General features: G+C 38.2%; 1 protein-coding gene across 1 annotated transcript; it reads right to left on the minus strand.

Moving 5' to 3' along the window:
* Nucleotides 1–6,123: 6,123 nt before the first annotated feature.
* Nucleotides 6,124–11,515, minus strand: GTF2A2 (general transcription factor IIA subunit 2). Its single transcript, XM_035336103.1, has 5 exons — nt 11,425–11,515; nt 11,095–11,264; nt 10,450–10,554; nt 9,045–9,171; nt 6,124–7,355 (listed from the first exon to the last, which is right to left on the minus strand). Exons 2-5 carry the CDS (start codon nt 11,164–11,166, stop codon nt 7,330–7,332), a joined length of 330 nt encoding a protein of 109 aa, XP_035191994.1. The 5' UTR covers nt 11,167–11,264; nt 11,425–11,515; the 3' UTR covers nt 6,124–7,329.
* Nucleotides 11,516–14,399: the final 2,884 nt, after the last annotated feature.

The raw sequence follows: 14,399 nt of genomic DNA on the forward strand, positions 1-14,399 counted from the left end.
TGAGAAGAAAAATAAACAAAAACATTTGAGATGGAGAGAGAGCAATAAGCACCTAAATCTGAAAAATACAAAATAAGCCACTTCAGATCAGTTCCACAGTAAGTCTCTTGGCAGTCACAATAACTTTTCTTTGAATGTTACTTATTACAGTCTATGCTCTTCCTGGTTAGAACTGGAAACAGATAATTTAACATTTGTCCACAGCTGAAAGAGCTTGCCCATTAAGTATGAAGGCCTCAGTGGACCCAGCATATATACAAAAGTTTTACCTCTTCTCAGGGAACTAGTCAAACCACATACACAAAGTATTTTTGTGCTGTAAACATACACCTATTACATCATAAAAGCAATGCCTTACAGATTAACAAAAATGAATGAAGGGTAATTACATCAAAAGGGTTTTAAAGTATATTTAGCCTTTATAGTCCATCTGCCCAACCCACTAAAAAGTGTTTTTTATTATTATTTATTTATTTATTTAAACATGTCTAGCTTGAAAAGTTGGTTCTCAGGAATTTCTAACTCACTCTTTCCTATTTCTATTGTGAGGCTTTGCTCCCAAGCCTTTATATATGGCTTATGCCATAATATTGTGAGGCAGTTGACTGTCTTTGGTGTGTTTGGTCAGTTAGACAGAAACGGGTGGAAACACTCAGTGAGTAGCTGGACTCTCATTTGACACCTCATGGGCTGTATGGAGTCTCTGTCAAAATATTTATTTTTCCAACATGATTATACTATTTTACCATCACCAACAGAATTCAGAATTTTGGATTACTCACAATTTATCTCAGATAATTTGGTTCCAAAAACAAAGGCATATCTTGTGCAAATTTATTTTCAACTCACCCTTCTCCTTTCAGTAGTGACCTAATTACTTCTGGAGGAACATGAGGCTACTCCCAAATTGAGAATGTGTAATAAGGTAATAAGATTCTGACAGAGGAATAATCACAGCATTTCCTCTTCCAAAGATATTAGAAATGTCGTATTTATGAGTTCGGTCATATGTCAAAGCAGTGATACAGGGAAAAAATGATTTATATATCTCCTTATCATTACAAATGACAATAAAAAAATATAACTCAACGCCCATATAGAACTATGTATTCCAGAGATCTCAAAGGATCTCAGAAATAAAATAAATAGCATCTTGGAAAATCAGTGATGGTGCACAAAGAGATTATGCATCTTGGCAAGGTTAGTTGCAGAACTGAAAAAAGAATAAACCTGAAATAGAGTAGGACAAACCCTAGCCCAAAGTAGTATTGGCATATCCAGAATACAGGTCTGTCTTTAAAAAATAGGTTAAATGCCATATGAACTTAATCAGTAAAATCCTTGGCTATCTAAATTAGAAATATAATCATATCAGAAATAGTAGTGTTAACTTGGTCTAGTGAGAGTATGAAACATCTACTTATGACACTTCTGTCTACAGTCTGTTGTTAACTAACAATCTGATTTTTAAATAAACCATCAATTGCTTAAGGAGGAAGTATGTTGCAAATTGCCATTTGCCTTTCAAGATACTCACAGGAGGAAGGTGAAACTAATTCTGATGTCTAGTAACAGATGTATTCTTTTTATACTCACCTGGAATTAATTCAAGATTTTTTCACTTTGTTTTTACAAGAACAACCTAATGTGAGCTGAAACTGGCATAACATATTTAAACAGAAGGTCTGTAAACAGCTCTTCTTAACTATATTCAGGAGGGTCTACGTCCTTCTTGCTTTGCATTTCTTTCATATTTTATATGGTCTTCTCTTAAGCGTTCTATAATAAAGAAATGGGTCAATGGAAATGAATTCAGAGTAAAACAGGTAATAAATTCTGAAAAAATAGAAGCAAACACGACCTATAGAAACAAAATATTGGTAAAATATTTTCTGTTGTACATAAAGTTGATTCAGCCATTGATTAATATACCATAATATGTCTAATTTATACAGTAAATTTGACTCTGAGCAAAGCTATTTTCCTAATGAAGGATTCCCTCTAAATCATTGAGGCTGAAGTCCAGATCTCCCCATACTGTCTTACTGAAGTTAACATGTCCTTTACCATGCTCCCTACTTGTCTTCTTTTTTTTTTCCCCATACACTTCCCCCAGGAACTTTTAGAGCACCAAAAACCAAAACCCAGTCACTAGCACTTTAACTGAAATACTACTTCCTGTGCCACTGAAGATCCTCAAAAGCAAATATCCATGTGTTGCCAGTAGCTCTTATCTACTTCATTGTACCTAATAGTCATTGTGTCACATTGCAAAATGACCCTGACTAAACTTGTCTTCTGGAAATTTGTCATAAATCCTTCCTGCTCTGTACTTATTGTTCTTCCTTGATTTGTCTTTCATAACATCTGAAGTGAGATATTCACAGCCCTGACTGAGTAAACAGCTTGCTTTAGCTAACATCCGGTTTTATGCTCTTCAGAAATTAACATAATCCCTTTTCCTCATAGAAGCCATGTTTATACAGGCAGTGACCCATAGCCACTTTTGTTTACAGATTTATTTCATTTTTCTCACTTTTTTTTCCTTAGGCTTCTTTCTAAATAAAAACATCCACTGCAGCTCAAGGCCAAGATGCAAAGGTATCTTTTGCTTTTTCTCCACTAGGTGGAAGTCACTGTGACCTTTATAAAATAAATTGACAAAAAAAAAAAAAAAAAAAAGAACAACAAATAAGCAAACAAAGCTGTAACAACAGGAAGAACTGACCAGGTAGCAGCAAGCAAACTGATGCTGTAGCAATGAGATAGGTTGTCTTCCACTGGACATTAAGATAGCTTAGTACAACAAATGTTCAGTTAATACTTTAAGGTAAAAGTTCAACCAATCTCCTGAGATCACAAAGCACATCAATCATATGAACAGGGAGGGATTAGGAGAAGTTCAAACACAGGAAACACCAGATGGCCAGAAAGGTATACAGTAATAAAAAGCAAGAATACTGGCACTAAAACCCTTTACCTTCTCTTTCTCCCACTCTCCATCAGTGAACTGAAATAGCCTCCACAGAAACAGCAGATCAGGGGCCTGGACAAACACCAGCCCAGAAATGTGGTTAGAGCTGAGAACTGTGCTGCCAAGCCAGTGTCAGAGCTCGTCTTGGTAGCTGTGAGGTTTAGCAGGAATTAACTCCTCCAGAGGCACAGGCAAGCTTCTCTTCTGCAGTGAGCAGGCAGCAGTCTTCATGCCATAGGCAGGTACTCTTTAAGGCATTCCTGGAGCAATTCAGGAAATCAAAAAGGTTATTTCCAAGAATTATTTATGCCTCAGTATGCCTCAGCTGTTTTCTAAAGAGAGAGCAGAGTTAACAGGGTAAATAGCTTATGCTGCTTGGGGAGTTCAAGAAAATTAGTCTACAAAAAGGGGGTGGGAGGCATATACCCTTACGCATGTTCTTTTTTCACATACACAAAATCAACACTAACATCTGCAGCTTTCAAAAGTATATTCACTGACCAGACAGACATCACGGAGTGGCAGCTGGAGCTCTTGCACTGTAACCTAACCATGCAAGGATCAAGGATGCCAAATGCTTCTCCACTGCATATGCAGATTGGCTTTTGGCTCCCAAGGAAAACAGATCACAAGAGTGAACTACAGGATTGATTACAAAAAGCTGAAGTATTCAGTAGTCTGTATGCATCCAGATTTGATCCATGTCACAGAAATGTCCCGCAGATGCAAGAATATCTGATACCTGCATTGCCTAATGGTGCACTGTCATGAAGCAAAAATATGAGGGTTACGTAAGTTAATTTTAGGAACAGTAAGTAGTCGAGCTTAAAACTGTTTTTGCAAGCTAAATTCAGAATACTTAGAAATCAAGGATTCCACTGTGAGAGTGGAAAACAAGTGGTTTTCAGAACAACAGCTTGATGCATTTGAAGTAACCAGAACTATCCTATGTCATCAGACAGTTTTAAAGAGAAACTAAAACAGAATCCAAATGTCAAAGAAAGTCTCTAATACCTCTGATAACTGGCCAGGCAGCAAAAATATAATTGTCAAGGTACATTTGCATTTCCTTCAGTTTTTGTTTGGTAACTTCTCTTTTCCTGGCTTTCTATACAAATGTGCCTTCAGACTTCCAGCTGCAGAGAGGAAAGGAGTGTCTTAGGTTATAGAAGCACAGGCTTGTTTGTCTATTTGGTCCCACTCATTTGTATGCTGTTTCATCTAAAATGTTCCCTTGCTCCCAGTTTGTGTAGACTTTCTATCTTTTCACACAGGTAAAATAACAGATTCTTGCAGTGCACAGTCCTTTCTTTATCACTGTGCCAGAAACAGATTCTTTTCTGTCCCCAGTCATTCCAGTTCCTCTAAAATCTTTCAAGCCTGTTGTGCATTTCTTTTAAAACTACATCACTATTAGCAAAAGGAAAAATCTCAGTTCAGAAGCATCCCTAACAACGTATTTTTAATCTGTGTTGTTTTTTGCCACTCAGTTAACTCAGGCCAAACACCAGGCTGTTTAAGAACATCAGTCGCACTTAAGCATTTGCACATTTTTCCACTACAGAAAAACTTTAGTGCTTTAAGTACAGTGCATTTAAATTCATTTCAGAATGCTCATCTCCTTTTCAAATGCTTCCTTGCTTTCAAAGGCAAGGCAACATTCAAATCTCAGTATTCAAGAGAATGGGAACCACCAGATAAGTAGGGTATACTGTTCAGAGTCTTACTGTTAAGTATCACTACAGAGGATACCAAATCACCATATCCTCCAAAGAACCACGTCTAGATCTCTTGTGAAACTCTTGCCTCTTCTTGTTTCCTGTTTTTAAAAAAGTCAGTTAAATTGTCCTGAATTTATAAACTTTATCATTTGCGGTCCTGCTCACATTGATTTGGATGTCAACAGTTACTAAATAGCAGACATCTTTGCCATCAAAATTATTTCTCCTTTTTTGTTTGCTATTTTTCATAGCATATATACACATTAAACAATTTGCTTTTTCAGTTACGTATTTCCTTTCAACTAGCAGCTAAAGTAGCACTAAGCATGGGAGCGCTCACAGAGCAGTATTTAAGTGTTGAAAGGCAAGAGAAATCAGATGGAATAGTATGAAGGAAATGCAAACAAATTCATTCCATACAAAAAAAAAAAAAATCACATCAGTGTAATGCTGCTTCTCTATTAAATTTGTTTTTAATGGAAAAAGACTAGTAAGTATGCTAATGCAGACTTAATTGGAACAAAAGCTGATGTATATTTATTTGTACTAGGAGGGAGGCTACCAAGTCTTGCAGGTTGAGAAGTTTCTGTCCAGAGACAGGAAGACTAAAGGGTTGAAGGTAGAAACAGCAAACACATTCAAGAGGGATGAAATTCACTTTCCAGATGATTAGAGGGGGGGGAAGACAAACAAATGAACAAACAAGCCAGTTAAACCTAGAAGATTGAGTATGATGGAGAAAAAAACAGAAAACCATACCTTTGCATCCTTTGAGATAATGACCTCAGCACATACTGTACTGCTTAAATAAGAGCAATAGTCTGTTCTTTTGGTTTCAAAGTTAGTTACTTACCAATCTGCAGCTCACAGAAGACATTTAGCAGAGATATAAAACAAAAAATTAGTCATAAATGTAATACTTGGAGCAGTCTCCTAAGTCTGTGAAGTCTTCTCTCACTTGACAAGAAAAATCTCCTGCCTGTAGAACACATTCCAGGTCTGGAGCATGGAAGGATCCTTGTTTTCCCTCAATAATCAGCACTTGTGATCAATAGCACTAAATTTAGTGTTTTAAACACCTTCTAAATGTCATTTCCAGGTCACAATGGGGTAAGGCAGGGGTTGCCACAGAGGCAACAGTTTCAAAACTAGCCTAGATTGTCTTGGCTGTACCTCAGGGAAAAAAGAATCAGGGAAGGCAGCTTTCGGTCAAATGTTTACTTCTCATTTCTGCTAATAGAAATAATAAGAGAGAATTTAACGTTTTCACTTAATGCCATGATAAAGCAGGTGAGCTACTAGGCACGGTTTTAATATGTTCAGAAGATGTTAAAAGAGGTAGACGTTATCCCAGCCCTCCTCCCCCAAACATACATCCTTTGATAACCAAAGACAGGATTTAGAGGTCTATAATAGACTGGAAAAACGTTAAAGGAAATACTAAAACTTTATTAGTTTAATTAACAGACTCAGCCACTGACATATGGAAGAATATTTCAACATACAAATTATGCTTCAGTTTTGGCACAAAGATTTAGACTGATGTGAAAAAAATAATTACTCCATTACTTTTTTTTTTGTATAATTCCCAGTTTCTAATAATCTGTAAGTAGTCTACTGTCAAAAATAAATGAATTTGACACAGCCAAAACAGCTAGCATCCCTACAACCACACTAGGACATGCTGTTAAGTCAGACATAGAAGCTGTATGTTACATTCATACTTCTAGTGCAGTAACTATTTTAAGGGTCTCTTGATTGGAATGAGTTAGTGGCATATTTAAATCTAAAGAACACAGTTATCCATTTGAAATCTCTAATTTCATAGCTCAACTCTTGTTGAAATCCCGATTGCCAGGTGCTCAGTTAAATGTATTCCACATAAAAATCTATTAGATAAACATGAAAATAAGCAGCACTAACATCTGTTGAGAATGTAGTGCAATCTTAAGTCTTTGAGCTGTGCTGTAATCTTTTAATATTCAGGTTAGTGTATTATTAGCATAGTGTACCACGACATTTACAGATACCTATTATCTATCTAACAATAGATATAAGATATATGCAGATAGTTATTATCTACTTATGGATAGAAGGATGCAGTAACAAACAGACAAGTATACTGACCAGCATGAGCTGCAAAGTTTTTGCTGATGTCCTCTAACATTATTTTGAAACAGCCATTTCTTGCGGTCCTAGTCAGTGCAAACATATTTGTATGAGAACCCTGGAACTAAAAGCCTTTTACATTTGCAACGTTACTCAAAACACATTTAGACAATACTGGGAGAACATATTACTGTCTGTTCCTACACAAAGCTTTCCAATGATCACTCATTCATTCACAAGTTTTTAAATAAAAGTTTATTAGAGAAATTATTTTGAACAAAAAAAGGCAACAGTATCTGTTGTAATTTTTTTTAAAAAGTAACATCATGTTCTTCATGCCCCATGTGGTGAACTGAAGAAATGCTACAGGTATTTCTTCCACTGTTGTTCTGTGATGCCTTCTTAGTATGGATTAACTCACATTTGCATCACAAGAATCAAGTATGAATACAGTCCCTTTCCATGCTTCTCTCCAGAAAGTGCTGCATATTAACAGAAAATATTGCAGGCAAACCACAGTTCTATTCATTCGGCAGTATTGGAACCAGTGTCTGGAAATGAAAAAAAAGAAAGTGTGAGTTATACAAACCCACACTATAAAGTTAAGCTAAAGAGAACCAATACCATTCTCTAATACCTTCCCCAAGCTCAACAGCATCCCTCAAGCATTTTAGAACAGAACATGCTCTGTACCTAAGCAGTTCCCTCCACTGTTATCAATGTGAGGCATGAACTGCTTGTGCTCTGTCACTTCATTTAGCAACATTGAAAAGAGCCAGCACAAAACTTCAAGGTTGTGCACACATCATTTGCTATTACGGCACCAAAAATCCAAGCAGCTTAGCTGTAGCTCAGAGTGATACACCCTTCACTGAGGTCACAAGCACACCTTGCTGAGTCACATGATCTACTGAAAACTTTTAGCACATCCTATAACATATGCTCCTACAGTGTGTGCTACTGTATATGTCTTACACATTTTTAAAGGTGAGAATCAGTATGACCTTCATTAAAACAACGGAGAGCAATTCTCTGTTCTGAACTTTTGTCAGAAGCACCAATTGACACGAACGCAATTTCTGGTATTACTACCAGTACTGCTTTATTCTTCTTAGTGCTATAGCAAAAATAATACTTATCTTTGGGTATAGGGAAAGACAAGTCAATGTCTACTACAATGTTTCTTTAGCAAGTCCACTCTTTGTGTAAAAATGGCTAAAATTGTAATAGCAACTTTAAATCACCCAGTTCTTTAAATCTTATCTGCATCCTTCAGCACGTGTGAAGATTATTAACAAACTGAAAATAAGGTTCCCTCTACTAGCTAAAGTGAGCACACAAAAATAATCAGAGTATGATTGTATGCTTGCCTAATACCAGAAGTTGAGAAAAAAATAAATTCTGTCACCTGTTTAGAACTACAACTGGACATGACCAACTTAATCATGCCAGGATCCAAGAAGCCACGAGGAACTTGTGTTAAAAGACTAGGGTATGCTTAACTGAAGTCTTTTCCATTCTCCTATCTTCCTTTTAGCATCCCTTCACTCCTCACCATGAAACAACCTGCACCTTTTCACACATCCTTAGTGACATTCTGCCACATTGATGGTTGAAAGTTGTAAGGCAGCTTGCCACAAAAGTCACTACATGTTTTTTTTTTCCAGTAAAGAATTTCAAGCAACATCGACAAAAAGTAATGTTGTCAAGCAGGTATGGAACAAACTCCTATAAGCAGCGTACATACAGTGGGCCTGTTGAGCAATATGTGTTATATAGTATGATCTGCAGTGCCAGCAGAAGCTTCTCATGTGCTTGGGTCCCCTACTATCAAATCCAGCAACCAATTGCTTCAACAGTTTTCTCAGACAATTGCTTGCTCAGACTCATGAAGCAGTCTTTGATTCCGATAAAATATGGTGCTGTTCTAACAAACAGGTACAGAAATCACCACGCAGGAATTCAAACCAGATTACTTCTGACTTTGTAATTGCTGTAGCGGTAGTAGTTCAACAACAGATGTCCAGCAGTCTCACACATTCCTATTTCAGTGTTTGGCAATAAGAGAAGTATTCAGCTTGCTTTTGTTTCATTTCTCATTATATGTAAAATGGAGTTCAGAGCCCTACTTTTTATCTGAAAATACAATCAGTCTTGCCTTAATTGGCCATTTGGTCAAATCTTTCTATAAATGATCAAGTCTTGTGTCTCAGCTTAATTATATCATAGTCCATACTTACTTTTTCCATCACATGCTACAATTTTCACTTTATCCACTTTCACAAGTTCAGTGACCTCCCTAAACTCAACATCATTCAGTACGAATGTCCACACGTTGTCACAGAACCTGTATGTATTCAGAGACCCCTTTAAAAAGACAAGAGACATTTTCTATAGGAAGCATACCAAAAATATAAGAAAATATGATGTTTACTGTTTACAGAACTATATACCTTCTAGAGCTATAAATCAGTTAACCATAAAGCCAACTGTCACCATGAATGCATGCAAACATAGCAAACAAGCAATTGAGGAAAACTGTAGTTTAAATGCCCTCCAGTGGCTGAAGTTTTCAAGACCACGTCGTGATGTTATACCTACGCAAAGGGAAGCTTCATAAGCATGGTAAGAAGGCTTGTACCTTTTCTCATGTATATAAAGGATCTGTATAACTTACTTCAGTATCAGAAAACAATTTTTAAAATATGGGATATAAATACAAATCAGTAACAGCAGTGATCATAACAACATGCAAATTCTGCAACAGTGTAAATAAAAAATTAATGACAAAATGTAGCTATGTGGCATAAAGGGGTATTCCCCTACATTTCATAAATTACCGAATATGTTGATATGCACACCTTCTGGCCTTCATCTTCCCCTATTTTAAATCGATTCTCTTGGAACCTAAGTTCCACATCAAATTTTTAGTTCTCTACTTAACGCATCCTTAACACTTTTCTACACCACGTTACGTATACAAAAGCGTATACAAGGAACAAAATCTCTAACATGTTTATATGGAAAAATAATTTAAAATCCTAAAAGCACGCTTTGTTACTATATTCTGCATAGACTGCAGAAGTATTAGGACAACGGTATTTTCTCAAAATTGCAATCAAATTGACATATAACAATTTGCTGGCTATCTGACATTAATTAGGGTGGCTGGCTGAAAAAGAAACAAAACCAAACTTATTTTTCTGTGACATTTACAGAATACAGATGCAAAATCATTCAGTGATTTGCATAATGGTAAATCTACAACTCTTTTCATATCAGAGCTGTGGGTGAAAATCTGGCTTTATCTCACTTCTGCAAGGTATAACCGAGAGAAGCAAAAGTCTCTTTACAAGACATTGAGGATGGCAAATGCTACCCATCAAAACATTTCCCTCTTCTCCTTCCTCTGTTTTCATCTGACCAAATCTCTGGTTTTGATTTTTGCATTCCTCCAAAAGTTTCCTGGTTTAATAGTAAGAGAATAAGCTTTACGATCACACATACAACATGCACGCAGGTAGTCATGTTTCAGAGTCTAAAAGAACCTTTATAAGTTTCCACTTAGGTCACAGTTTTTACTGACATTCTGCATTAACACAACTGCTGTAGCTCACCAAGAACTTTGATGTGAAGTTATCTTACCCTGAAATTGACTCTGTTCCGGACTCGCTGTGCCAGTGCTGAATTGATAGCTTTGTCAAACTGAAGGAGCACCTGAAGGGCCAGCTGAGGAGTGATCTGCTGTGACTGAAGTGGTTTAAAAAAAAGTTTTGAGTTGTTTCAAAGTTAACTCAAAAAATGCACTAGAAGTTAGAAACAACAGTACAGAGTTTACACAAAGCAGTTCTCTGGAAGAATGCTTTACAAAAATATCTTATTGTATTGATTTCATTTTTCCCATTTTAAATTTGGGAGAGGAAGCAACGTGCTAAGAGAATTGGTTGTGCTATACAAAGATTTCGACTGAGAAATAATAATCGGAAACAAGCATAAGAGCAGGACACTGACTGCAGCGTTCTGGATTCATCTAGCTGTCCATTTACTGGGCCGAGCGACAGGGGAAAATGCCGCTTTACAAACACGCGCGCACACACACTTTCCTTTGTCTGGAACGTTCAGCTGAAGCCTTCCCACGCGAACAGCGCACCAACAGCGGCTGATTTCAGCCGGTGAGCTTTCCAGCACGGCCCACGAGCAGGCACAGCACCAACCGCCGGGCCGTCTGAGCTGCCCCAGCCCTCTCTCTCCAGCCCAGCGCGCAGCCCCCGCGGCCCGGCTCGCCCGCACCTGTATGAGCTCGTCCAGGCTCTCCTGCAGGCTGTTCCCCAGCGTGGTGTTCCTGTACAGCTGGTACGCCATGCTTCCCTGCGGCGGGCCGGCCACCCTCCTGCTCAGCCGCGGCTCCGGGCGCCTGCTGCGTCCTCGCTCTCATCAAAAAAAAACGAGGGGAAGCGGACCTGCAAAACACAGCGCGGCCCTCACGGCGCTGCACGGCGCCGAGCGCCCACCGACGACGGAGGGAGCCTGGGAGCCCAGCACCGCGCCGCCAGGGCCGCGCTCGGCTCCCCCCGAGACCCCTCCGGGACCCCCGCGCCCCCCGAGCAGCCCCGGCCTCACCCGCCCCGAGCGGCCGGACGAGGAGCGGCGCGGCCCGGAAGCGGAAGGCCGAGGGAGGAGCTCGGCCCCCGGGGCTTGGGGAGGGGAAAGGCGGCGTTCGACGGCCTACGGAGCGGGAGGGGCCCGAGCCGTGACAGAAAACATCCAGACCTCTTCCAGTAGCGTTGATTGCGGTTAGGTTTCCCCACGTAACGTTTGCAGTGAGGGCTAGCAGCTAGCGCGCTCAGACACGGTTATCGCAGTACTGCGTGACACCGCGGGAAGCAGAAAAGAGACGTTAATTGAAAAGGGACTTACAATACACGAAGAGGTAGGCGAAGAGCCGTGTACTTGTGAGGTTTTATATTCCAGGGACAAAGGAAAACACCATCAAAGCTTCAGGGAATACATATGGTCAGTTATTTAAGCTAGTTACAACAACTGTGGTTCACAAACTCTTTTATTTCTAAACTGTTCTGGCATGACTGCTGCAGGTTCGTTTTGTTAAAAACCACAACTTTCCATTGCGTACAGATTGGAGTTTATTGATATTAACAGACAGTGTTTCAGCCCTTCTATTTACCATTCAACTGGCAGAGTGCCCTCCAATCCTGGGGCATTTTACTAAAAAAAAAAAATGCTTGGAGATGACAGAGTAACTACAGAATCATGGGGAAATTAAGCATTCAATACAGGGAACAACAGAAGAAAGTATAGTTGAACTTAATTCTGAAGTTAGGAAACCTGCAAGACTTGTCCTTCAAAAAACACTTAAGCATTGCTTATGTTTCAGAATGCTATTGACTAAAATCAGGTATCCTTGAACAGTATCATTAAAGCACCCTTGTTCAAATACCTCCAATAACCAGGCTGAGAAACAAATCCTCTAGAGAATGACCAGCATCCATGAGGACTGAGTAAGAATCTTCACCCAAACACTTAAAAAAACTTCCACAGTTAAAAAAAAAAAAAAAAAAAAAAAAAAAAAAAAAAGCAAGCTATTCACCCTCTCCCTGTTCTTCATATGAAATTTCTGAGGGAGACTGGAACAGTTCAAATAAGCGTCACCTCCAAAGACAGCAGCTTGTGCTAAGAGCTGTGTGTAAGCCACCTTTCTACATCAATACTGTACAAGTCTGTAGAATACATAGAAGGTGGACACTGAAAGAAATACACCTTTCAGCAAGAAGCTTAATTCTCTGACAGATTCAGTCCTATTCAATCTATTCAGTGTATTTTTTTTAATTTTATTTTAAGATCCCACAGTCGTTCCAGTGGATGACAGTGAGGCGTGAGGCTGCAACACATGACTAGGCACTAGTGCCCTCTCCTTATGAGACAGTGAGGTAACTTCATAAAAGATTCCATCACCACCACCCTTTAATTTATCTTTGAAGTCTGGCAAATTTACCATTGAAAGGTTCTAATACATCATTGCAGTATTTAAGTGCATGATGTGTACAGCATTTAAGTGTATGAGACTTGCCAAAACATGCTAACACATAGCAGGCTATATGCTAGTTGTGTGCAATTTAGAATCTAACTACTGTTTTTCACTATACAGCTCCTCACAGCAGTCAGTACTGTTCTTTACTTTCAGTGAACAATACACTAAGCTGCAAAAAAAATTATGAACAACGTTACAGATTATTCTAACCAGTTCTAAGCTAAATTCTAAGTTCCAAAAGCACCAAAAAGTGTGTATTTTAAATTCCAGAACTTCAAAGACTCCCATATGCTTCAGAACTAAATCCTTATACATCTCTCTTCATTATTTTTTAACAGCACATAGCTTTGCCATACTGCATAAAACCATCAAGAACATTCATATAAGCTACTCTATTCACACCATTTTTAATTACTTTCTCCACAATACTTTTACCACTTCCGAACATCTCTCCTGTTGCATAACTCAGTTTACAGAACCTCACATCTGCACAGAGGCTGCTATGCTAAACAACTCCATTTGTGTCAGCCCATAATACCAAAAATTACTTATTAGCACATACATATATACAATCTCACATACAAACTCATTAAAATCTGCAAATTGAAGGTGAATTTGTGGCTCAAACTGTATTCTAGCAACTCAAGTTTTACCTCTAGGAAGAAGTGCCAAAGGTGAACTCCCTCTAATACTGTAACTTACCACAAAGTGATTCAGGTTCTGAAATAACTTTATTAGTATGACATTTCAACTCTTTAATGTTTTTAAATATTAAAATATATTATAGTTTTTAAAGTATATAGAATAACTTAAGTTTTACAAGAAGTTAATTTGTGTTCAAGATAACTTTGGGACCTCTGCTTTTTGTAAACCTCCCCCTCACCATTACATGATGAGCTGGAAAAGGTCAGAGGGGCATCGCTCTTTAGTACACACATTTTTCATGCTGTGTATCTTTCAGGGACAGAGCAACTATTGTGTTGTATATTCATTTACAAAAACTTGTATTAAAGAAACTGTCAGGTGAGCATACATACGTTACCAAAAGAAATAGAACTACTGCAACATGGAACCATTGAACCAGCCAGCCACCGTGAAAAACAAAGCTAATAATCCCATAATTTGAGATTACAGCCTATACAGAGCACTTTATACTGCACTATATACATAAGGAGGAAAAGGACATACATAAGGGCAATCCTCCCACTAAGAATGTGATTTTACTTAGGATACTTTTTTTCAAACTAGGAAGATAGGAAGAATTTGAAACAATTACTGGAATGCTTAACATATACCTTAGGACCCACACTGAATCTGCAAAAATCAGGTTTGCACTGCATTGTGGAAGTATTAGAATTAAAATTAACAGGTTGTAAGAGTGTCCAATTTACTAACTTTAAACTAGGTCGGTATCAAAATGGAAACAGGAGATAAGAGCCCTAAAGAAATTGTTCAAGTGTTCTGCTTTCAAAAGATCCAAATAGATGTAAGGCAACTTGAAATTAACATTGCCTGTTGAATAAGAACATCCTATATATTAATCTCTTTG

This window comes from Oxyura jamaicensis, chromosome 10 (genome assembly GCF_011077185.1).
Source record: "Oxyura jamaicensis isolate SHBP4307 breed ruddy duck chromosome 10, BPBGC_Ojam_1.0, whole genome shotgun sequence".
Lineage (NCBI taxonomy): Eukaryota > Metazoa > Chordata > Aves > Anseriformes > Anatidae > Oxyura > Oxyura jamaicensis.